Source organism: Gopherus evgoodei, chromosome 2, assembly GCF_007399415.2.
Source record: "Gopherus evgoodei ecotype Sinaloan lineage chromosome 2, rGopEvg1_v1.p, whole genome shotgun sequence".
NCBI lineage: Eukaryota > Metazoa > Chordata > Testudines > Testudinidae > Gopherus > Gopherus evgoodei.
The window spans coordinates 260,050,577-260,076,902 of record NC_044323.1 but is presented as its reverse complement, the minus strand read 5'-3'; the positions used below and the strand labels follow the sequence as shown (position 1 = coordinate 260,076,902).

General features: G+C 46.4%; 1 protein-coding gene across 12 annotated transcripts in view; it reads left to right on the top strand.

Moving 5' to 3' along the window:
- The window catches only part of UBR5 (ubiquitin protein ligase E3 component n-recognin 5), a 160,715-nt gene that overhangs the window by 97,323 nt on the left and 37,066 nt on the right, over positions 1-26,326 (top strand). For 11 of the 12 annotated variants that reach the window (XM_030553626.1, XM_030553617.1, XM_030553625.1 and 8 more), the window contains 15 exons: positions 300-423; positions 1,339-1,436; positions 2,101-2,249; positions 3,224-3,315; positions 4,220-4,366; positions 4,473-4,591; positions 4,683-4,809; positions 4,910-5,039; positions 5,349-5,509; positions 6,942-7,181; positions 8,467-8,590; positions 9,390-9,501; positions 17,385-17,516; positions 18,440-18,697; positions 19,346-19,614. In XM_030553626.1, the coding sequence (XP_030409486.1) occupies positions 300-423; positions 1,339-1,436; positions 2,101-2,249; positions 3,224-3,315; positions 4,220-4,366; positions 4,473-4,591; positions 4,683-4,809; positions 4,910-5,039; positions 5,349-5,509; positions 6,942-7,181; positions 8,467-8,590; positions 9,390-9,501; positions 17,385-17,516; positions 18,440-18,697; positions 19,346-19,614 (2,282 nt within the window). The remainder of the gene's footprint in view (positions 1-299; positions 424-1,338; positions 1,437-2,100; positions 2,250-3,223; positions 3,316-4,219; positions 4,367-4,472; positions 4,592-4,682; positions 4,810-4,909; positions 5,040-5,348; positions 5,510-6,941; positions 7,182-8,466; positions 8,591-9,389; positions 9,502-17,384; positions 17,517-18,439; positions 18,698-19,345; positions 19,615-26,326) is intronic. The other variant, XM_030553618.1, reaches the window with a different exon arrangement.

The following is a 26,326-nucleotide window of genomic DNA, read 5'->3' as shown; positions in this document are numbered from 1 at the left end:
ATCACAAACTTTTATTTACCTGCAAATGTTGTGCATGTAAAAATGTCAGTAGTAATATGAAATTGTGCTTACTATCTGTTTCAGCTAATAACATTTCATATTCTCACATTCAATCCTTTATATACAGTGAAATGCATAATGTTGCTGAAACTGCCAAGACTGTCATAGTCAAGGTGATGATTGATGATGACCTTAATATAGATGTCTCTCTTTTTGATGAAATTACTTTTATTAAATGACCCACTGTAAGAGGGACCCACTTCGGGGATTGTTTCCACAGTATTTTTTTCTGATCGCAGGTCCTTCTACTGAACCATCTGTAGTGGAATCAAAGGATCGGAAGGCAAATGCTCATTTTATACTGAAATTGTTATGTGATAGTGTCGTTTTACAACCTTATCTTCGAGAACTACTGTCAGCCAAGTAAGGGTTTTCAAATGAAAAGTGCCACCATTGTTTAAAACAAATGTCCCCTGAAGATGATACATGAGCTGAAACTTACTCATGAACATCTTGGTGAAAATGTCTTCAATATGTAGGCAAATTTTAAATATGAAGCAGTATATTAAACTAGAATTACTGCAGAATGTACTGCAAAGTACTTTACTTCTCAATTAATCCCTTTGAAGATATTTAATCTAGGCACTTACACTGTGGTAATGCTGTATTAGAGAAGGGTATATCATAAGAAATCGACACCAGGTCTAGAGATTTTTCGTGAAAAAAGATTATATGGAATCCAACTAATATCTTTGGAGAAGACAAGGCTTTGAAATTAACTAAATTTTCACAATTGACGAGATTGATAAAATTGATATACGGTTCATACTAGGGAGGAGTTAAGAAACAAAGGGACACTACTTAAGTGTCAGGAAACTCTTTGGAACTTTGACATATTGTCCTTTGTGCAATAAAGGTTTGCTATAAGATGCCAAAGAGGACTGAAGAAAAAATTATACGGAGTCAAACATTTAATTTCTTTTCTGAAGAAAGACTGTTTATATTATTACAGTAAAAAAAGACACGTAATTAGTTGAGTTTCACCCTTCAATCAACATGACAGTTTTAAATATATGATAAATTATTAAATTACCAACTCCTTGCTTTTCCTTAGTGTATGCACTATAGTAACTTCATTTTTTAATCTTTCCAGTTTTGTTACACAAAACAAATTCTTTTTGGTTATTACCAATGTACCAATATTCAGCAGCCTCATTTATCCAGACTAACTCTCGTTTATATAGGGTTATGTTGGCCTATTTCATAGCCTTCTATTGCAACTACAAGTTCAGCATTTTTCAACTTATTTGGTAATAACTTTACCAATTTGTTTACTAGAGATGCAAGAGGTATGACACCATTTATGTCTGCTGTTAGTGGCAGAGCGTACCCTGCTGCAATTACCATTCTGGAAACTGCGCAGAAAATTGCCAAAGGTAAATGAGTTTCAAATATGTTTTATGCATACTGAGCTGTTTCCTTTTTTTAATTTTGGTTTTGGCATACATACAAAGACAGTAATTGAATGTATAACTAACAAACTTTCTTTTATGTAAAATTGGATATATTTGAGTAAATTCTGGTGTCCAGAATTTACCCCCTCCCAAAATATGGTGCCTGTGTCATGGATAATTTGCTATTTGAGTACATATACTAATATGTGTATTAATAGTAGCAATGGAGTTTTGTTAATATCACTACTTTGCTCTATACCAGGCCTTTCATTCAAGTATCTGTTGCTTTACAAACACTAATGAATTAAGATAGTATTTTCAAAATGCTAAATGATTAAACATCACAGTACTCCTGTAATATAAATGGATCACTTGATCCACTACTAAAGTTTATTCTTTCTGGTTTGGAATACAATATCTGATGCAACTGTACACACATTTAGGTCCCATTCCTGAAAAGACTTGGGCACCTGTTTAACTTCCTGTCGTAGTTAACTGCAGGTGTTCTTTGCAGGGAAGACCTATAGTGTGTTGGGGAAGAAGTCTTCTAAATATTATGGAGAGCATTTTATCATTTATAACTTTTTTAAAATTGATTTTACCATGAAAAACTTTGTTTTAAAACACTTTACTTGAATTTTTCTAGCTGAGGCAACTTCTAGTGAAAAAGAGGAAGATGTGTTCATGGGAATGGTTTGCCCATCTGGCACAAACCCAGATGATTCTCCTTTATATGTTCTATGCTGTAATGATACATGCAGCTTTACGTGGACGGGAGCAGAGCACATTAATCAGGTAAGTTTAACACTTTTTAATAAGTTAAATGGGAATGTGTTTCAATTATGCATTGTCTGTACTTAATGTTAATGAACACCACTGGCCCTATTCTTGTATAGCTGAACTTCATCTATTAATTCATTTTAACAGTTTGGAGCTGTGCTATTGTCGTCTTTATCTATTTCTGATCTTCTTTGACATTCTGTTTATAGTCAATCAGGGCGTTTATAGTCTGGCAGGCGGGTGGGATGCGGGAGGGGGTGTGGAGCGTGGGCTCTGGAGGGAGTTTGGGTGTGGGAGGGGCCTCAGAGCAGTAGGTTGGGGTGCAGGAGCAGGTGCTGGGTGTCGGATCTGGGGGGTGCTCACCTTGGGTGGCTCCCCGCAAGTAGTGACCTGTCTTGGCTGCTCCTAGGTAGAGGTGCGGCAGGCAGCTCTGCGTGCTGCCCATGCCTCGAGCGCTAGTGCCTCAGCTTCCATTGGCTGGGAAGTATGGCCAATGGGAGCTGTGGGGGTGGAGCCTGTGGGCGGAAGCAGCGCACGGAGCCGCCTGCCTGCCTGCCTTTGCCTAGGAGCAGCCGGGACAGGTCGCTGCTTGCAGGGAGCCGCTGAAGATGAGTGCCTCCCCCAATGCCCCGCATGGATCCGGCACCCCCTCCCAGGTCCCAGCCCATTTCCCCGAGCCCCTCCTGCACCCAAACTCCTTCCCTCTTAGTTAACAGTCATTTTTTCACTTACTGGCACCACCCCATTCCTCCAACATGCCAGATAAAACATCTTTTACTGTATTTAAGTATACTGTAATATACTTAATCCTGTATCGTAGAAAATGGAGGTGGACCAGATGAATTTTTGAAGTCTCTTACAGCCCTACATTTTTGATATTGTATTTAATTAATATAATATGTGAATATTTAAACTGCATATCCACTGTGAGGGGAAAATTATGCATATAACTTCATGTTTATAAAATGGTGGGGTTTTTTTCATTTTAGGATATTTTTGAATGCCGAACATGTGGCTTACTGGAATCTCTTTGTTGCTGCACAGAATGTGCACGAGTTTGTCACAAAGGTCATGATTGCAAGTATGTACACACTGAGTTCACTATCTTACAGTCAAACTGATGTCTTAATTGGGTCCATTCACTAACTGCTTTCACTTCTGATTAGTTGTTGCTTCATATTCATTAGTTTATGCTACAAAATACTTGCAAATTAATAAACTATTAAAAATTAACTTAATATGAACCAGTCTCCATCCATAATTTTTTTCATATCCATAAATGTTGTTAGTCTTTCTGCTATTTGACTGGAGGCAGTGGTATACAGAGTAAATGGTTAGCATATTCAGCCACAACCTCAAAAGTTTGCTTATATTGGAATAAAATGTGAACCAAAGCTATGAAGCATCAAAACAAATTTAATGTATTTTCCCCCTAAAAACTAGCGCTGCGCAAGGGATAAATGAGCTAGAAACCAAATATACATCCAAAATATTTGATTGCTACGAATTTGAAGCTACAGTCTAGATAACTTCATTAAACAGCTTAAGCTCAGCTGCATTAATATCAAACATCTATAAACTAACAAGTTATCAGCTTATACCCAGAAAGATGTGCTTGTAACTTTTAAGAATCTTTGATTTTTCTTCAGTAGGAAAAAAGGATTTCAGTTAAACTTTTGGTGCTTTGGAGACGCCTTTTACTTTAAAAAAAAAAAAAAATACTATCTGAAACGTGAAAAGCTGTATAGTGAAACTGTCACGCTAAATCAATAGTAGGATAGAACACCAATAAACTGAAGTTGAGTTATTTAGGAATTGTAATTTTTTTCTCTTAAATGATTGTTTTGTTTGTTTACTGTTGTTTTTAAAAGTTTGTAGTAGAAAATGAAATTAATTAAAAAAAATAAATCCAAAAGCCCCTTTCAGTAAATGTTTTAAAAATGAATTTTTGAACAGTGATGTTTAAATATTTTTATTTGTTTCAGGCTCAAGCGAACATCCCCAACAGCCTACTGTGATTGCTGGGAAAAATGCAAGTGTAAAACGTTAATTGCAGGACAGAAGTCTGCTCGTCTTGATCTACTTTACAGACTGCTTACCACTACAAATCTGGTCACAATGCCAAATAGCAGGTAAGTTTGTATTTGTAGTGACTTGGGGTGGGGAATGTGGAAGGAATAATATATGTAACAGGCTTGTTTTTAAATATTTTTCTTACCAATGTATTCTGCATTACAGGGGGGAACATCTTCTATTATTCTTAGTACAGACAGTTGCCAGGCAAACTGTAGAACACTGCCAGTACAGACCACCTAGAATTAGGGAAGATCGTAATCGTAAAACTGCAAATCCTGAAGGTAAGCCTTTTTTCAATGAAAAGAAGACTATGTAGGTCTCTGCATTTCACTATCTTTCTCACATGCCACTCTGGCTTTGTTTTCACATTAGATTCTGATATGCCTGATCATGATTTAGAACCTCCACGATTTGCTCAGCTTGCTTTGGAACGTGTTTTGCAAGACTGGAATGCACTGAAATCTATGATCATGTTTGGCTCCCAGGAGAATAAAGACCCGTGTGTATTTGCAAATATTATTTCAATTTTTTTTAAACTGTTGTTTTTGAGATCTGTCAACTTATATACATTTTTTTCATTTTGCTTTGTTTTTTCCAAGTCTTAGTGCAAGCAGTAGAATAGGTCATCTTTTGCCTGAAGAACAAGTTTACCTTAATCAACAAAGTGGTACAATTCGGTTGGACTGTTTTACACATTGCCTTATTGTCAAGTGCACAGCAGACATTTTGGTAAGTGCTCTTAGCCATGTTTTAAATTAATTTTGTACATCATGCAATATCCAGTAGATATTGATAAGTTTGAGTTGGATTTTAATTCAGTTTTAAATATAAGGCACAGGATTTTCCACCCAATTCTGCTCTTATGTGATCTAGTAAAGATGGCTTTTTTTTTTTTTAACATTAAGGAACTAGCACTTTTTTTTTTTGATACCAGTTTTCTGTGAATCTTTAATTTAGACACTTGAAACAAAATGCATTAAGCATTTCTAGTGTGATTTCTTACCACATAAATAATACATTATAATGTTGTCTCCATAGCTTTTAGATACTTTGCTGGGTACTCTTGTAAAGGAGCTACAAAATAAATACACTCCAGGGCGCAGAGAAGAAGCTATTGCAGTTACAATGAGATTTCTGCGTTCTGTGGCAAGAGTTTTTGTTATTCTTAGTGTGGAAATGGCTTCATCCAAAAAGAAAAAGTAAGGGTTGTGTTTTACTTATTACATAAATGGATGTGTATGAACTGATGTTGGTCATTAATAAGGAAAACACACTAAAACGGTTTTGTGGGGATAGGTGATGCATAAGGCTTCTGAAACTAACCTTTTACCTCTGGAGATCTGGATTCAAATGATACTGAAGTTCCATATAAAAAGGAATGGTTTAACTCTTATTTTCGTCTCTTTTCCCATAGCATACTTAGAGAGACAAGGTGGGTGAGGTAATATCTTTTATTGGATCAACTTCTCTTTCAAGTTACACAGACCTGAACAAGAGCTCTGTGTAGCTCGAAAGTTTGTCTTTCAGCCACAGAAGTTGGTCCAGTAAAAGATACTACCTCTCCCACCTTGTCTCTCTCATATCCTGGGTCCAACACAGTTACTACAACATACATAACATAGTCACACAGTTCAGCACAATTGGCAGTTTCTTGTAGTGTCTCCAGACTTACAATGTCAGGTGTCACAGGTCAAAAATGAGGTGTGTTGGTGGAACTGTGAAGTTTACATCACATATAGCCCTACACACAGTGCTGCATTGGACCTCAGCTTTTATAAGTTGCGTGCTGAACTTACTTTAGTTAAGATATAAAAGGAACCTTAAATTTTAATGTTGAATTAGGTTCTTTTTTTATACAAAATGTCCTGCCTTGACCAACTTTGTTCTGTCAACAGTACACTTGTATGTGCTGCCTCATTTTTGAGGTATTAACAAGAAGTAGTCAAACTAGAACTAGTTGAGAATTTTTCAATAAATGCTGATAAAAGCTAAAGCAAACTTTTTGTTGGTGGAGGGAGGGGGGCTGGCAGGCTCACCCACCCCAGAATATTCAGAGATTGGGTGATCATCTGGGATGTGGGAGACTTGGGTTTAAGTTACCTGCTCCAATGGGAATGTCTACAAAGTAGAACTATTTCAACAGAAAAGACTGAGACCCCACACCTCAGAATAGCTATTGGCTGATGGTTAGGATGCTGACTTGGGATGTCGAAGACTGGCAGAGCAGGGATTTGAACCTGGGCATCTCTCATCCCATGTTAATGCCTTAATCCCCATGTTGTTGGCTGTTCTGGGAGAGATGTGAGAGTGTCTGTTGGTTTTTTTTTTGTTTGTTTGTTCTTGTTCTGCAGCAGGACAAACAGTTTGGAAATCTCTGAAAACTTTGCAGGATGGTTCCTCCGGTAGCTCTAATTCTAACCCTCTTTTGACCAATATCATCACAAATTATTGTAATTTCTGTATCTTTGCTTGTCATGTAACTGAGTGTTTTGCTTTTTGTTTTGAGAATGCATTACACATATATTGTCTCATATTCTGTCATGGGTTAATAATTTTTACCCATATATATCTTATAAACACTTTTTAAAAGATGATCTATTTGATTCTTCTTTCCACAATTTTTTTTTCTAGCAACTTTATTCCACAACCAATTGGAAAATGTAAACGTGTATTCCAAGCACTGTTACCCTATGCTGTGGAGGAGTTGTGTAATGTAGCGGAATCCCTAATTATTCCAGTCAGGATGGGTATTGCGCGTCCTACTGCACCATTTACGCTTGCTAGCACTAGTATAGATGCCATGCAAGGCAGTGAAGAACTATTCTCTGTGGAACCTCTACCACCAAGACCATCATCTGATCAGTCTAGCAGGTAAAGTTAACTACTTATTCTATTCATCTCATCGTGTGTTTGCTGAAATATGGTTTTGGAATATCCTTTAAAGAATCATTATTTATTTAGTAGCAGAATGTAAACGCTCCATATTACAAATAAAATGTTGCCAGAATACTTTGTCATGAGTATATAAATCACAAAAAATTGTGTGGCAGCATCCACTAGAACATAATAAAAGAATAACAGGTCGGTGTACTTTGCATCTGGACCTGTCGGTGTGAATACAGGATGCTTTTTACAATGTGTGGGAGGAAGGAACATAATCAGTTGTTCTGAGGGTAATCTGGTGGTGTTTGGCTGAGTCTGGAGCAGTGGTTCTTAACCTTTACTGCCGCCTGTACCTCTTTGGTTCTCAAAATACCTTCTCGCATCCCTTATCAAAAATCGTTGAAGTAGATCAGTTCTTTAAACCTAGATATATCATAACTATAGAATAAAAGAGAGAGAATTATTTTGTATAATGTTAATAAATACATAGGTTTGATGAAACAAAGTAGTTGTATTTAGTGCCTGTACTTAATTTGTGTTTTCAATGATTTACCTTCTAAAAAAATCTGGCATATCTCACCCGCCCCCCCAGAAAGGGCATCTCGTGGTTAAGAACCACACCAGGTTAAGAACCACTGGTCTAGAGAAATGCAAGTGCTGCTGGAGACCCCCAGTGAGCATGAGAGCAAATCTCTGACCGTATTGGAAACAGAGAAATGAAGACAGTCTAATTCCAGCCCAAGTGCAGTAAGGGGTAATGATATTGAAGCTCAATCACAGAGACACACACTGGATCAAGTAACTTTAGCCAGAAGATAAGTAGAAAAAATGCTAGTGTTCAGCAGTACTGGAGAAGTGCTAATGGCTGGGTAAAAGGAGCAATTTGCCAGTTCCCATAGTACTTGCCTTTCTTCACTGACTAGTGCTGTCATCCCCTCACATACATGAATACACTGATTAATTCCTGCTGTTTGGGTGTGTTTGTGGAAAGGTGAACATGTGCTGAGTAAGTGACAATCTCACTCCATTTCAGTCTAATTTGAAAGGTTTTTCCTCATTTGGAAGAAAGGAAAGGAAAAAGCTGTTCCTTCTAATTTGATAGTAAATCTAAGGAAGTCTCTTTGTTCTTCCATCCTCACACTTCCCTTCTCACAACAACAACAGAGCTAATCTAAAAATCTAGTGAAGTGAATGACTACTACTTTGTTAAAAATATTTATACTGTAATTTTTTTCTGTTGCAGTAGTTTACTTACGTTTCTATTTTATTGTAGTTCCAGTCAGTCTCAGTCCTCCTACATTATAAGGAATCCTCAGCAGAGACGGATCAGCCAGTCACAGCCAGTTCGTGGCAGAGATGAAGAGCAAGATGATATTGTATCAGCAGATGTGGAAGAGGTTATTTTCTTAATTTTTCTCGATTTGATACATAATGTGCATTTTGCTGTTTAAATATCAGTTAATAATCAATGGCACTCACCTCCGAGCTAGGAAGCCATGAATTCAATACTTAAGCATATACATGGTATTGAGACTGCAGTGGCCTCCAGGAATGCTGCAATTAAGGTCTGCTATACACAGGAAAAACGTGTGGTGAAGGTCTGCGTTTGAGACAGTAGTGCCTGACATGATTACAACATGGTTCAGTCTTGCTACGGAAATAGGATTGGACTAAATGGTGTTGTAGACATGTTCTTAAATGTTTGAGTTTTGCAAAACTAGAACATGATTCAGAACACTGTTAAAGTAACACACAGTCCTTTACACGCTGCATGTTTCAAGTGTGTTGGGTGATATTTTATTGTAAAAATCCATTAACATATGGTAGATTTCAGAGCATAGGTCCACCAAGAAAGAATTAGTTAATCCTGATGTTCGTGGCCAACATTTCCGTTTCAACATTAGGTTCTGATGTCCAAGGCAACTTTTTGGGTGCCTTGTCTGTTCCATAACACTTCATTTGTGAACTGTCAAATGAGCGGCCACACAAACTAGTGCAAATAAATGCCTTCCTCCTCCTCCTAACCTCTACCAGAATTGTATGATCAGTTTATACTGGTATTGCTGCAGGAAACAGAATTGTCACTTTGCACTATGATTCCCAGAACAAAATTCTGGATAAAGCAGACAGCTTGTACTTGAACAGAACTAAAATAAACATACATGTTGCAGCATAAAAATAAAAAGCATTTTCCAGGTTGAAGTGGTTGAGGGAGTAGCTGGAGAGGAAGACCACCATGATGAACAAGAAGAACATGGAGAAGAAAATGCTGAAGCAGAAGGACAACATGATGAGCATGATGAAGATGGTACACACTTTTCGTTCATATACTGTTACTTTATTAACAATTTTATCCTATAATGCAAAAGGAGCATCTCTCCTTCCTCTTCCTCCGTCCCTCACCCCTTTAAAAGACAAGATTCTGGACAAACGGTTACAGTTCTTAGAGTGATTGCTTATGTGTCTTCCACAGTAGGTGTGCGTGCTCGCCATGTGCACCGGTGTCGGAAGCTTTTCCCTTACCAGTACCCATACTGGGGGAGCACCGCTGCGACCCCTGGAGTGGCATCTCTAGATCACGCTATAATGGGAGCCACGCACTCCCCTCACCCTCAGTTCCTTCTTGCTGCCAGTGAAAGTAGTTGGAACATATTGCTCCAGCCTTGCTGCAGCTTCTCTAGTTGACCTTAGTGGTACGGTTACTTTTAGTAGTTTTTCAAGTAGTTAGAGTGGGCTTGGGGCATGCCCCATGCCCCAGTCTTCAAGTCGTGCAACTCCTGTCGCCATTCTATGCCTAGAAGTGATCTGCACGCTGAGTGTCTCTGCTGCTTGGGCGAAACTCACATGAGTGAGCGCTGCAAGATCTGTAGATCATTCAAGCCACGGACTAAGAAGGAGAGGGACATCAGGCTTCATGGTTGCCTGATGGAATCGGCACTGGCCCCTACCCCGGCGCACCGAGCAGAATCAGTGCCCAGCACCACGACTTTGGCACATAGCAAAGTCCCCTCTACTAGCCACACGGCTCCCCTCCCACGAAGCAAGGGAAGACTTCCGCACAGTGGTGCCGAGAAAAGGAGAGGGGTGAGGCTGGTCCTGAGCCAGGCAGCCCTCAATCCCTCCTCCCCACTCACCTCCCCCCGGCCCTAGGCCTCTGACTCGTGTTGAGCGGAGCAGCCCGGCTCCGTCCATGCATGCCTCCCCTGCGGGGAGGATGCCGTCGACGCTGGAGGCTGCACAGGCCATGTGAGACATCTTGAGTTTACCGATACCCACTGCACCGCCGGTATCAGGCCCTTAGTCCCAAGGCAAGCCGCCATTGGGCACTCATCAGACCTCCCCAGCACGGCGCAGCTCCTGCTCCGAGAACCGCTCCTTACCTCGTTCGACGTGGTCATCTTGCAGCTCACACCAGCCCTCTACACCAGTCAAGTTGACCGGCTCTCTGCTCGAACAGGAATCTCGAGGCCCCTCCACACTGCACAGCGACAGGTGCAGGCACCGTGACAGGCGCCGCAGACACACTTCCTCACATTGCAGCTACCATAGCCAGTCCCAGCGCTGTCGATGCTCCCACTCGAATTCCTGCTCTGCCAGGCATTGCACTCGGGACTCCTCTCACAATTCAGAGGCATCAGAACATCGTAGCTCCTGGCACCGGGATGAATACCGGAGCAGCACTTCCGACGGGTACCGCTCCTTGGCATCGAGGTCCTGGTCATGCAGAAGGCACCATCATAGGCATTGTCACTCTCGCTGCTTCTATGAGACCATGTGCTCGATGATGACCTCAGCATTGGCCCCCAGCCACCCATCACCAGGTCGTGCAGTTCAGCTGGAACAGATGGCTCCACCAGGCCCCCAAATCGGTCAGTGGCAAGGGGCACCGTGGCTGCAGAAGCTCGCCTAGACGGGAAGTCGCTCGGTTGCCAGAGCATCCTAGGCTCCTTCGGCCTCCGCTTCTTGGCAAAGGGACAAATCCACAGGTCCTGAGTTGGCAACCCTACGCCCAGACTCCTACCTGGGGACCGACCCCCCGGTACTGCCCAAGACTCTCGGCTCTGCACCGGCCCCCTCTCCAGCACCGGATGATGCCATTACGGCACCATTCCCATTCCACAGGAGGACTTGAAGGCACATCAAGACCTCCTTAAGAGGGTGGCATCCAACCTCCAGCTACAGGCTGAGGAGATGGAGGACCCGTCTGACTCCCTTTTCAATCTGCTGTCGTCCTCGGCACCGGGCCATGTGGCCCTGCCCCTCCATCAGGGAGGAGCCAACATTTCCACTACCTTGTGGCAAACTCCTGTTTCCTTGGCCCCCATTTCCAAAAAGGCGGAGAGGAAGTACTTTGCCGGCTAAGAACCATGAGTACCTCTATTCCCACCCAGCATCTAACTCTCTGGTGGTGGAATCGGTAAACCACTGAGGACAACATGGCCAGCCTGTGCCCACCCCGAAGGATAAAGTCGCCAGGAGACTGGATACTTTTGGCAGGAAAGTTTATTCTTTGGCAAGCTTCCAGCTCAGGGTGGCCAATCATCAGGCCCTACTGAGCCAGTATGACTTTAACTTATAGGGTCCCTACCAAAGTTTGAGCCTCTCCTCACGGAGTGGGACAAAAAGGACTTCAAGGCTCTGGTAGAGGAAGGGGCGGCAGCAGCAAAAGCAACCCTCCAGGTGGCGTTGGACGCAGCCGATGCAGCAGCCTGCTCCATGGCTTCCGCCATCTCCATGCTCAGGGCATCCTGGCTCCTCCTGTCCAGGCTGTCGGTAGAGGCCCAGTCCCTCATACAGGACCTGCCCTTTGACAAAAGAGCACCGTTTGTGGACCAAATGGATGTCCATTTGCACGGGATGAAAGATTCCCGTACCATCCTGCAAACCTTGGGCCTCTACGTCTCACCAGCTAAGGACAAGCCCAGGCTGCAAACTTTGGCTCCACCTGCACAGAGCAGATACGAGTCCCTGTCCAAGAGGCCGAGACCAGCGGCGTCGGCCTCAACGTCATTCCCACTCTGCCCCGCAGCCCAGACCCTCTAAGGGCAAGAGGCAGGAAAAGAGGCGGTTTTGACTATTTGCAGGGGGGCACCAGGCCTGATGCCAGGGAAACCCCCTTGATTAATAAAGTTTGTGTTCTGCAGCTGATTGTCTGCCTTCTGAGTGGAGTAGTCACGTATAACGTCGGACTAATAGGTCCTCAACACCATTTCCAAAGGCTACGTGTTGCAGTTCACTTTGCCCCCACCTTGCCACCCCGTCCTTGGTGAGCCCCAGGGACCCGGAGCTTGCTCGCCTCCTAGGGCAGGAGGTAGTGCATCTGCTCCACCTGGGGACGGTGGAAAGAGTACCAGTAGACTGCCATGGAAGAGGCTTCTACTCCTGGTATTTCCTGATCCCAAAGACAAAAGAGAGGCTCAGGCCCATCCTGGACCTACGGAATCTCAACCGGTTTATGGTCTGCTCCAAGTTCTGCGTGGTGTCCCTGGCCTCTCTCATTCCCTCCCTGGACCTTCAGGACACGTATTTCCACATCGATATATTCAAAGGGCACAGGCGCTTCCTCCGGTTCCTGGTGGGGCAGGATCACTACCAGTTCACGGTCCTCCCTTTTGGCCTATCCATAGCACCCAGGGTTTTCACCAAGTGCATGGCGGTGGTAGCAGCCTACCTCCAGCGAAAAGGGGCGCAGATCTTCTCATATCTGGACAATTGGCTTCTCAAGGGCGGCTCCCAGATGCAGGCACATGTGGAGTTGCTCTTGTCCACATGCGCAGATCTCAGCCTAGTAGTGAACGAGAACAAATCTACATTAGTCTCAGTTCAGTGCATAGAATTCATAGGGGCGATGCTGGACTCCTTAAGGGCCAGAGCCTTTCTCCTTCCAGGCAGGGTTCGAGACCCTCAAAGGCCTCATCGCCTCAGTCATGACCTTTCCCGTGACGATGGCAAGAGCATGCCTTCAGATCCTCGGGCACATGGTGGCATGCACGTAAGTGGTCCACCATGCCAGGCTCAGAATGAGGCCCCTCCAGCTCTGGCTAGCCTCTCAGTACTCAGGCCCGGGATGGGCTGGACAAGGTTATCACGGTACTGCCCCAGGTAGTTGCCTCCCTACAACTGTGGTCCCTCCCAAGCAACATATACTACAAGGGGTCCCTTTCCAGGAAGCCTCCCCGTAATTAGACCTGGTGTCAGATGCCTCGGATCTGGGATGTGGAGCTCATGTAGGGAACATTCAAAGGAGATGGTTGGCCTCAGAGTTGTTCCTCCACATAAATGCTAGAGAGCTCAGGGCGATACGGCTGGCATGTGTAGCTTTTCAGCATGCACCTTCATGGGAAGGTGGTCAGCATCCTTACAGACAACACCGCTGCAATGTACTACATCAACAGGGAAGGCGGGATTTGTTCCTCGACCCTATGCCTGGAAGCCCTGAGCCTATGGGAATTCTGTATAGCCCAAGATATCTCCCTGCAAGCGTTCCACCTACCCGGCATCCACAATGTGCAAACCGACCGCCTCAGCAGGGTTTTCTCCCACCAGTACGAGTGGTCGCTCCACTTTGGAGGTCACCCACCAGCCCTTCTGAGAGTGGGGAGTTCCCTGGGTCAACCTCTTTGCAACCGACCAGATCCGGTGCGGTCTCCAGTTCTGCTCCGAAGAGGAATGGGGAAGGGGGGCGATCTCGGACGCCTTCCTTCTGCAGTGGTCAGGCCAGCTTTTCTATGCCTTCCCATCCTTCCTCCTGATCGGCAAGGTCTTGCAAAAAGTAAAAAGGACAGGACGCGGGTTATCTTCATAGCCCCGGACTGGGCCCGACAACATTGGTATGGGATCCTCCTGCACCTCTTAGCGGCCCCCCCCACAGAGGCTACCACTTCGTCTGGACCTCCTCTCCCAGGAAGGGGGCCACTTCCTCCATCCCAACCTACCTGCGCTCCACCTGACAGCGTTGTTGCTTAGTGGTTAGATGAGGAGGAGGGGAGGTGCTCAGAGGATGTCGGATAAGTCCTGCTGGAAAGTAGAAAGCTGTCTATGTGACAGACGTACCTGGCAAAGTGGTCCAGATTCTCTAGGTGGGCAACGGAGCGAGGAACATCCCCATCGTCAGCACTGCTCCAGATTATCCTTGATGATCTCCTGTCCCTTAGGACCCAAGGGCTAGCTCCCACCTCTGTCAGAGTACATTTGGCAGCCATATCGGCCTTCCACCCGCCAGTTCAGGGCCAATCGGTCTTCTCTCAAACTATGACCTCCAACTTTCTAAGAGGCCTGGACTATTGGTTCCTGTATGCTAGGTCCTCCGTTCTGCAACGGGACCTAAACCTAGTGTTATCCCGTCTCACGGGACCTCCCCTTGAATCCTTGGACACATGTTCCTGGTCTCACCTGTCATGAAAGGTAGCATTTCTTGTAGCTATCATGTCAGCCTGACATGTCTCGGAGCTCAGGGCCTTGACCTCGGAACCCCCATATACCGTCTTCCACAAGGATAAGGTCCAGCTTTGCCCACATCCCGCATTCCTCCCTAAGGTGGTCTCCGCCTTGCATGTGGAACAGGACATTTTCCTCCTTGTGCTCTGTCCTAAGCCCCATTCCTCCAACGAGGAACGTTGCCTTCACGTGCTTGATGTGCGTAGGGCACTGGCCTTCTACCTGAATCGGACCAAGCTGTTCCGGAAATCCTCGCAGCTGTTCGTTGCATTGGCCGGCATATGAGGGGGCAACCAATTTCCACCCAGCACTTTTGTCGCTGGATCACCTTGTGCATTTGCATGTACTATGACCTGGCAAAGGTTCCCCCACCACTGATCGTCAGGGCGCACTCAACGAGAGCTCAGACCACGTCGCCTGCCTATATAGCCCACGTCCCGATCCAGGACATCTGTAGGGCTGCCATGTGGTCCTCTGTCCACATGTTTTCTTCGCATTATGCGATTGCCAGGTTTGGTAGGGCGGTACTGCGTCCCGGAAACCCTTAAACTCTTACTCGCCTCCATCAGACATAGCTTGGAGTCACCTACTGTGGAATACACCTGAGCAATCGCTCGAAGAAAGGAAGAACGCCAGTTACGGAACAGGTAACTGTCGAGGTGGTTGTTCAGGTGTATTCCACATCCCACTCTCCTTCACTTCTGTCGGAGTTGTCCGGTAAGAAGGAACCGAGGGTGGGGGGACAGTGCGGCTCCCCTTATAGCGCGATACAGAGGTGCCACTCCAGGAGTTGCTGCGGTGCTCCCCCAGAATGGGTACTGCTAAAGGAAAAACTTCCGACATCGCTGCACATGGCGAGCACGCACACCTACTGTGGAATACACCTGAGCAGCACATCTTGAAGAACGCCAGTTATGGAACAGGTAACTGTCCTTTAATTCCCCTCCCAAAGAAAGAGATGCATGTTGTTTTTATGTATGTCTAAAAGCATAATGTATAGCAGCTGCGAATGCTCCAGCAATAATACACCATAAAGAAAGTAATAAATTAAAATTTAAATACATCAGAGTCAGGAAGCCTGTGAAAGAATAGATGAGTTTGCTGAACTACAAAGGAATAAAGGGAGCAATTAAGGAGGCTAAGGTATTGTAAAGAAGCTAACGGCTTCTTAGCATTGTCTTCACCACAGAGAATTTTGAGGCAATACAGACTTCATAGCTTCGCTTTTCAGCTAATAAATTGGACACTCGCAGATTGAGGTTTCAAAGTGATGGAACAAATTGACAGTTAAAGACTAACAAATGGCTCTAGGCCCTGATGATGTTGATGATCCAAGTGTTCTGAAGGAACTTCAGAATAAAATGATTGAATTGCTAATAAAGGTACTCAGTTTCACATTGAAATCAGTTGTTATACTAGAGGATAGCAAGTGCTGTACCCCTTTTTTTACAAGGATGCTATGGAAGCTCATGGAAATTACAGAACAATGAGACTTATTTCAATACTTGATTTACTGTTTGAAACACCCTTTATAGAGAGTTATAGAACACTTGGATGAACAAGATGTGAAAGGGACTTTTGCAAAGGAAAATAGTGCCTCTCCAATATACTACAATCTTTTTAGCATGTCAGCAAAATAGTAGGAAAAAAAGAACTGACGTATATAACTTATTTGAAATTTCAAAAAGCATTTGAACAAAGTCCTTCACAAGAGTTACGGGCTAGAAACTGGCAGATTAAAAAATGAGTAGAAATAGTATTAAATATGAGAAGATTAGGTGGGGTGCCCCAAGGATTCATAAAAGCACCGGTTTTTATTCAGTACAGTTATTAATGATGTAATAAGTGGAGTGAACAGGGAGATGGCAAAGATTTTAGGTGACACTATTATTTAGGTTAGTCAATACTAGAGAAGACAGGACTACTGAGGAGACATAAAGCGAGGCAAATGAATATCATGTCAAACAAAATACAGTATTACCAAATGCTTAGTGATACAGGTTGGAAAGAATAATTTGAACTGCTAACATACATTTATATCATATAGAAAAATCAGAAGAATATTAACCTTTTATATTTGAGGTCTTAAGACCACCACAAACTGTGTTAAGTTAGGAAAGAATTGTTCCTATGGCAAACTTTTCCATAATTGTCTATTATGGGAACTGGTGCGCTTTTGTCTGAATTGTCTGGTACCAGCCATTGTCAGAGACAGTATGCCAGCCTAGATAGACCAAAGGTCTGATGAAATATGGCATTTTCTATGTTCCTAAAGGTAGGATTGCCCTGGCTTTTCCTTTTGAACCATTTTATTTGCAGGTAATCCTGATTTAACCAGATTTGGGTTTGTCCAAAACTGAAATGTGACTAGAAACTATCAAACTCTGATTTCCTGAAGGCTTCAGCTGCTTCCAAGATATTCAGATACTCAGTTTATATGTACATTTTATTTATTGAAACAGAACATGATCCTGTAATTAAAGACTATGTAATACATATGCACAGGGAGCAGAATTAAGACTGGAAGTGCCACTTTAAATGTAGAATCTTGTGGCTTGAGTTCTTAATAATGATTTCTTAATTCTCAAAACTTAGTAGAAATAAAAGTGTAGAAGTGAGATGGCTTTAAGATGATTAGTGCTCTGTTATAAGTGTGAGGTGTAGTAAATATACAGGACTACACAAATTCCTTTGATATTAAATTATTTTCCTGTAAGCATTAGATGTTAATATTGTATTTTTTCATTTTTACAGGTAGTGACATGGAGCTGGATCTACTAGCAGCAGCTGAAACAGAAAGTGACAGTGAGAGTAACCACAGCAATCAGGACAATGCTAGCGGGCGTAGAAGTGTTGTCACTGCTGCTACTGCGGGATCAGAAGCAGGTACACCATTTCATTTCTCTTGCATCATTCTTCATTTAAACTTGGAAGCCAGGATTTAGGCATATGTGTTAAAGGAAAGTATCTAACTGATTAAATACAGGTTGGGAGAGACTTTACTTGTCAGCTTCTGGTACAAAATCTTTGAAGGCTCACATGCTGCCTAGTGCCAAAGACAGTAAAGGGCAAGAAACAGATGCAGGAGAAATAATTAGTTCTGCCCCAAATTTGTAGGGGAAACCCTTAGCACTTAAATGAGACTTTTCCTCCTGTAATCTTCTCTCTAAAGCTTCTCCTCCTCTGTTTTTCTCACTTAAAGTTTGCATTTGTCTATATTGAGATGGCAGTGTGCAGCCTTCTTAAGAGAAATGAGCTCTTGTAGTATGGCTTTCTGCCTATGTTCTGTTGCTGTGCAGCTGTTAGCATCAGTGTGAAAATACCTGGGAGTGTTGTAAAGTCAGCTTAAAAAGATTTAATGTTTCTTTTCCCTATGTAACTTAAAAATACTTAAAAGTAGAGTTAGAGAGCAACTGTTCTGCCTTCTTGTTTGGGAGCAGGATCCTTCTAAATCAGAGTTAGTCAAAACAGGTCAAACTTGTACACTGACTTTCTGCTCTGTTACCTGTTAGTGAAAAGGACTGTGGTTTTAATTAAAATGTTCCTTAATCATTTAACTTTCTTTCAAAACATAAGTAGAACTAATTTGATTGCCTTCCATAAAACTATCATGGAAAGTTAGCACTAGTATTTTAAGGACAATTTGTTAGAATGCATTTCTGGATGTTCTGTAAGCATGGTACTTGAATGTTACAATTATAGTTGTTTTTCAGGAATAAGTTTTCAAACACTTATTATATATGTACAATAGTCTGACACTGCATCACTGCTTATAAGGGAATTACAATAAACACTGTTTTCCTACATAGGTGCTAGCAGTGTTCCAGCATTTTTTTCTGAGGATGATTCTCAGTCAAATGACTCCAGTGATTCAGACAGCAGCAGTAGCCAGAGTGATGACATAGAGCAGGAGACCTTCATGCTTGATGAGCCTCTAGAGCGAACCACAAATAGCTCTCATGCCAATGGTGCTGCCCAAGCTCCCCGTTCAATGCAGTGGGCTGTACGTAACACCCAGAATCAGAGAACAACTAGCACGGCTCCATCAAGTACATCTGCCCCAGCAGGCAAGTCTCAGCAAAGGGAATGCACGTACATCATTTATAAATGGTTTTGTTCTTTGTTTTTGCTGTTTAGTAAGGCTTGTCTATGCTTCCTGCTAAATCGGCAGTGCTGCGATCTATGCAGCAGTGTCGATTTAGCAGGTCTGGTGAAGACAAGCTAAGTCGATGGCGAAATGTAAGTTGGCGAGAGCACATCTCCAGTCAACATAGCGCAGTGTAGACACTTCTGTAAGTTGACCCTAAGTTATGTGGATTTCAGTTATGTAACTTACATAACTGCAGTAGCGTAACATAGGACAATTTACAGCATTAGTGTAGATCAGCCCATAGGATTAAGTGTTAGTATGTTGTTTTTTTACCACATACTGTATTATCTTTTTGCTTTAGCTTAAGAGAAACATGCACAGTCTTAAAGTGCTTTGCCTGTTTAAGTTTCGTTAAGAAATTAGTAGAATACAGTATTTATTCCTGCTCTAAGAAGATACTAGTATTAAGTTTTATTGTTAGAGCTGCAAGGTCAGTACAGGTACATTATTCATGTTTAATCACTTAAAAGTTTAGTTTATTTTAATAACTTTTTCTGTTGTCAAATACAAGAATTAGTAAAGGGTATATAAAATAATTAAGTGTCTTACTTTCTCTTATCTTTAGCAAGTTCAGCAGGTTTGATTTATATTGATCCATCAAACTTACGTCGAAGCGGCACCATCAGCACAAGTGCTGCAGCAGCAGCTGCAGCTTTAGAAGCTAGCAATGCAAGCAGCTATTTAACATCTGCGAGCAGCTTAGCGAGGGCATACAGCATTGTGATCCGACAGATATCTGATTTGATGGGTTTGATTCCCAAATACAATCATCTGGTATACTCCCAGATCCCCGCTGCAGTGAAACTGACTTATCAGGATGCAGTAAACTTGCAGGTATGGTGCAACTACGACACTCTAGACATCAATGCTGGTTTCAGTGCTAACATTTAAAAAAAACAAAAAAAAAAAACCTTGTATTTGCATTCCAGTTAATTGCTGTAGAACTTTAAATGTTTTTAACATGTTGGATTATCCATATTTCACACAGAGTAATCTAATCTCTCTGTAAAACCATTTAGGGTAAAATTTTTAGTTCTTAGAGTTGAAATTGTGCCCACAAACTTTGCGTTATTGCTACTTGGCATTTTTATACCTCCTTCTGTCCATGTTTGAATGCTTTTGAAATAATGTATTATGGCTTGCAAAACTCAGCTCTGGGCATAATTGGTGTACACCAGTGCAGTAGTTCCCCTCCTCTGCCCCCAAACAAAAACAAACCTTGCAGTAAAATCATTCTCAACAAACTCAGTCAACCTATGCAGGAACAAACCCACAATAAACATATGCAGAAACAGGTTGGGTTTTTTTTTGTTTTTTTTTTTCCCACTACCCTCTTCAAGGAGATCATTCCAGGTTACCAACTCAAGAGTCGATAGCAGCATTGTGTTCCCAGTTCCTTTAGCCTCTGCACCAGGGCCCCACTCTCCAGGCAAGTCTCCTGACTCTTGCCTCTGCTCCCAGGTCAGGTGTCCGGTAAGAGCTCCCCACAGTGTTCCATTCCCCAGGCCTCCCTGCATGTGAGTCCTGCCCCTGTTCAGGGAACATCTCTTCAGGACCAACCCCGTATCCTCCCTCAGCCATCCACTTAGATCCGTTCAGTGTTCTTCTCCTCTGATCTCCCTGATGTTGCAGGTTTAATTTAGGCCCTGGAGAATTGCACATCAGTTTTTGGTGGTACTCATAGAAGAAATGAGCTATAAGGAAGAATTTGAAAGGGTAGAAAGATGATAGCTGGCACGTGGGGAGAAAGGGAGTTCAAAGTCTGAGGCACCATGGAAGAAGACTTAAAGAATGGTTGGAAAATAGACATGGGACTTCCAGAAGGAAGGCTTGAGGAACATAGGCAAAGGGAGTAGGGAGCAGTAATTTGGAGATGAAGCTGAGGAACTTGATACAAAAGGTGAGAGGAAGTCACAGAGAGGAGTGACACTATATGAGGAGCTGGAGAGTAAGTTGATTTTTAGCTTACTATCTTCTATAGGCCACAGTGCAGTGTGGTGGGATATGGGGACTACAGAGATGAGAGCTTCAGAAATTGAGGCAAAAAATGCTCATGGTGTGGAAAGGAGTTTCTGTAGTGGGACACGAGAGGAGAAAGCTGACTGTCTTAGTTGTGGAGGAGAAACAATGCTTAGGTTCTTTGGTGATTGGTGCCATTATAAATGGATCAGAAGAAAAGAGAGGACCTTATAGCAGCTTGGTTGGCTGTGGGGGAGCCCAGAGAGGAGTTGAATATTGCACTAATATGGTGAAACTTGAGTAGGATGGTGAAAGTGTTTACAGTGAACTGAGATGTGTTGGGAAGGTTACAGTTCTTCTTCGAGTGATTGCTCATATCCATTCCAGTTAGGTGTACGCGCCGCGCGTGCACATTCGTCGGAAAACTTTTTTACCCTAGCAACTCAGTGGGCCGGCAGGTCGCCCCCTAGAGTGGCGCCACCATGGCGCTCCATATATACTCCTGCCGGCCCACCCGCTCCTCAGTTCCTTCTTACCGCCCGTGTCGGTCGTTGGAACAGTGGAGCGCGGCTTAGCTGACCTCCACTTCCCTAGCTACTCGTTTTCTCGTATATAATTATGCAGTTATAACACTTTTATATATATATATTTGTATGGTTATACGTGTTTCCTTTGCTAACATGGTTAGTTTAGTTAGCGGGGTTCAGGAAGTAGCCCCTTCCATGAGCCCAGTGCCGGAGCCATGCATGGCTCACCAGATTTTCAAAAGGGGCCCGGCTTACCAGAAGCCGCGGCCGAAGAGAGATCTACATGACTCCTGTTTGAAGAATCACACTTGACAGATAAGTGCCCCATTTGCAAGGCTTTTAAGCCGAGAACAAAAAGGTGCGGGACTTTCACTTGCCCCTCCACCTTGGGCGCGGAGCGATGTTCAAGCGGCGGGCAGAAGCGCCTTCTCGGCACCGGACCCCGCCGGTACCACCAAGGCCTTCCGGCACCGACCGTCGCCGGCACCGATGTCGACTCGGCACCGTTCCCTTCTTCCGAGGTCGAGAGAGTCTACGATTCCTGCTGGTGCCTGGCGGCTCCCCGGCACGCGCCGTGGTTGAGCCCCCTGCTCCCGCTACTTCCGTGCCACCTGCATCGCAGCCAGAGAGCTCGCCTCAGTTGCGTTATCCGGCCTGCAGAGGCACCGATGACTTCGGCTCCGTCGATTCCAGTCCCCCAGGACCAGGGAATCCGGTGCCTGGCAGCTCCCCGGCTCGCGCCGTGGTAGAGCTTACTGCTCCTGCTGCTTCTGTGTCAGCTGCACCACAGCTAGACAGCTCGTCTAAGATGGCTCGCCCGGCGCCGACGATGTCGGCACCGTCGATCCCGGTCCCACGAGGGCCGTAGAATCCGGTGCCTGACGGCTCCCCGGCACGCGCCGTGGTTGAGCGTATTGCTCCTGCTGCTTCCGTGCCAGCGGCACCGCAGCCAGAGAGCTCGTCTAGTCGGATCGCCAGGCGCTGACACCTACTACGGCACCGATGACGTCGTCACCGTCGATCCCGGTCCCATAAGGGCCGTAGAATCCGGTGCCTGACGGCTCCCCGGCACGCGCCGTGGTTGAGCGTATTGCTCCTGCTGCTTCCGTGCCAGCGGCACCGCAGCCAGAGGGCTCGTCTACGTCGGATCGCCCGGCACCGACACCTGCTGCGGCACCGATGGCGTCGGCACCGTCGATCCCGGTCCCACACGGGCCGTAGAATCCGGTGCCTGACGGCTCCCCGACACGCGCCGTGGTTGAGCGTTTTGCTCCGGCTGCTTCCGTGCCAACGGCACCGCAGCCTGAGGGCTCGTCTACGTCGGATCGCCCGGCACCGACACCTGCTGCGGCACCGATGGCGTCGGCACCGTCGATCCCGGTCCCACACGGGCCGTAGAATCCGGTGCCTGACGGCTCCCCGGCACGCGCCGTGGTTGAGCGTATTGCTCCGGCTGCTTCCGTGCCAACGGCACCGCAGCCAGAGAGCTCGTCTACGTCGGATCGCCCGGCACCGACACCTGCTGCGGCACCGATGACGTCGGCACCGTCGATCCCGGTCCCGCAAGGGCCATAGTATCCGGTGCCTGACAGCTCCCCGGCACGCGCCGTGGTCGAGCTACTTCTCCGGCTGCTTCCGTGCCCACGGCACCGCGGCCAGAGGGCTAGTCTAAGTCGGATCGCCCGGCACCGACACCTGCTTCGGCACCGTCGATCCCGGTCCCGCAAGGGCCGTAGAATCCGGTGCCCGACGGCTCCCCGGCACGCGCCGTGGTTGAGCGTATTACTCCCGCTGCTTCAGTGCTGACGGCACCCCAGCCAGACGGCTTATCTAACTCGGTTCTCCCGGCACCGGCACCTACCGAAGCTCTGATGACCTCGGTACCATGGATCCCGGCCCCACGAGGGCCGTCGAATCCGGTGCCTGACAGCTCCCCAGTACGCACTGTGGTTGAGCCTGCTGTTCCCTGCGCGCCGGAGATGTTACCAACGGCGAGGGCTCTCAGTGCCATGACGGAGTCAGTGCTGCCTGACCCGGGCACCGCCGGTACGGGTAATACAGTCTCTTCAAGGGACTGTCCCCTGTCAGTACAGCAGAGCGGCACCGTCTATGATCACGGTCCCGCAGACGCTCCAAGTCCTGTCGGCACGCCGGACACCACTGGCAGTCCCGGTACTGTTTTCCTCGGTACTGGTCACACTCGCTGCACCGGTCGGTATCCCGTTCGCCGACCCGCTATCGGCACCGTTCCGACATCTGGCACCGGGGCAGGTACCTTGACTCCTGTAGCTCTTCTCCGAGCCTCGAGATCTCGGTCGACCTCCCGACACCGTTCTGGTTGCGGGTCTGGATCTCGTTCCAGGTACCGATACGCCTCCCGATGCCGGTCCCCGGTGCCGAGTTGGGCAAGGTCCGAGTGAGTCAGGGACTCGGCCCGTGCCCTCTTTTAGTACCTCTATGGCCGTCCGGACACGCGTCCGTGTCACCCCATATGCGCGGATTTTATGCTCAGGACCACGATCCTGATATCATGGCCAGCGGGCGCCAGCCCCGAAGCGGAAAGAGCCTTGGCGAATGCAAGGTGTACTCTGCAGGGGCCCTGCACCTCTGGGTAGCGAAGCAACAAGCCTTGCTTAGCTGCGATAATTATAGCACCTGGGTGGAGGAGTTTCTCCCTCGAACCTCCCACCTAGAGTTCGCTGCCGTCTTGGAGGACGGGGGAAAGAATTTACCCTTTGTTGGTAAAGGCATCTTCGCGGCAGAGACAGCCCCAGACTGCGAAGCCTGCTGGACAATAGGGTCCTAATGCGTCTCAGCATGTATACGCCTGCGACCAAACGCAGGCCTTTATGGCCCCAGCCGCCATACTCTGTGCCTAGCCAGAGGCAGAACTCTGGAAAACGGCAAGGCCAAGGTGGTCGCAGACAAACGTCAGGCCCCCTAAAAAGCCAAAGTCGAGGTCCCTCGCAATTACCACTGGGACCAAAGACGGACCTTCCAAGGTTCACCGGAGGGCGGTGTACCAGTCGCAGGACGGGATCCTGATCCCGCTTTCTCCTGGCATGGCCCCAGTTACTTTTAGGTCGCTGGGTCCTGCGCACGATGGAGCATAGGTACCACCTTAAAATTGCTCCAGCCCTGTCACCCTTCAGCGGACGAAAGGGGCTAGGGGTTTTACTCCCGTTATGCCCTAGTCCCCCACTCGACCACAGGTCAGACCTTCCTGGTCCTGCATGGACTCAACCGGTTTGGGATAAGGTTGAAGTTCTGCATGGTATCCCTGGGAACCATTATTCCATCCTTGCCTCCGGGGGGCTACTATGCCGCCCTGGATAGGAAGGACGCGTACTTTTGCAATGCCATCTTCCCTCCGCATGGGAGATGCCTCCGCTTTATAGCCAGCGGTGAATACTCCCGGTTTACGGCCATAGTCGCCGCCTACCGTAGCTATGTCGGATATGCGTTTTTCCGTATTGGGACGATTCGCTTATCCGAGGAGACTCTGACACACAAACCACTCAGCCCGTGGGCATCGGCACGGTCTTATTCACAGATCAAGGCCTGATGATTACTAATAGAGCAATCCGCTCTGGTTCCCACGCAGAGGTTGGGCTTCCTAGGGGCTATCTTGGTCTCCTACCTAGCCGGAGCCTGCTTATCGCAACTGCGGTTTTAGGCGATGGCATCAATCATCTGAGGTCTGAAGGCTTTCCCAACGACCTCAGCTCGTTCTTGTCTCAGTCTCCTGGGTCCATGGTTGCCCGCAAGTTTGTAACCAAACGCGCCAAGCTCCGCCTCCGTACTCTCCAAGTCCGGCCCACCTCGGCGTACCGATTGGACAGGGAGCCAATGGTCATGGTAGTCACCGTTCCCTCGAACGCCTTAGGCTCCCTAGAGTGGTGGCTAACTCCCTCCTTGGTGTGGACAGGATGCGGTTTCATCCGCCCCAGCCCTCACTGCCCCTGACGGCGGACGCATCATCTCTCTGCTCGAGTGCTCATGGTCACCTCCGAGCTTAAGGCCTTCGGTCTTCTAGGGAGCTGGCATTCCTCATTAATGCCCCAAGAATGAGAGTAGTCCGCCTGGCATGCCAGGGGTTCCATCGGCAGCTGCGAGGCCGTTGTATCTCGGTGTTTACAGCCAACACAATGGCCAGGTGCTTCATAAGCATTCAGGGGGGACATAGTCCTCCCCCCTTTTTTGTCAGGAGGCCATCCATTTCCGGGTCTTTTGCATGGCCCACTCGATGGAGCTGGCGACGTCCTTTCTCCCAGGCGTTCGGAACGTCTTATCTCTTTGACTCAGCAGGTCTTTCCTGTCTTACGAGTCATCACTCTGCCCCACGTGAGGCGTCCCGCTTTCCGGAAGTGGAAATGGTTCCTCGCACAGACCTGTTCGCTCACCGCGAGTGCAGGAAATGCCAGATGTTCTGCTCCTTCCAAGGTCTCTCCTCGGAATCGATCTTGGTCGCATTCCTGATGCCGTGGAACGGCCAACTGCATTATGCCTTCCCGCTGTTCCCACTGGTTCGTTACGTCCTGCTCAAATTCCGCAGGGGCGGAGCGTGCATCATCATCATGATCACTCCAAAGTGGTCCAGGCAACACTGACATACCACGTTGCTCGGCCTGTCAGCCCAGACCTCATCACTCAGGGCAATGAGAGGCTTCGTCACTTGGACCTGCAGCCTCTTCGCCTCACGTACCTGAGTCGGGGTGACAGGCAGCCTTCCGCCTGGTCAACGTACCGAGCCAGGTGGAAGCGTTTCCTTTACAGCTGCAGTACGCTCGATCTTGCTCCTGCTGAGGTCTCGATCCCCTCTATTTGGCCTGCCTCTGGCCTTCAGCGGCAGGATCTGGCGGTATCATCGCTGAGGATACTCTCAGCAGCCATCCCTACCTTCCAGCAGGCTAAGATGGACGTTCAGTGTCCCACTATGGGTTCGAGGTCCCTCAAGGGCTTGGAGCGCTTGCACCCTCGGGTGCGCCGCCCAGCCCCGCCCTGGGGCCTCAACCTAGTCTTGGCCAGACGGGTCTCTGAGATCAGAGCTCTTACGAAGG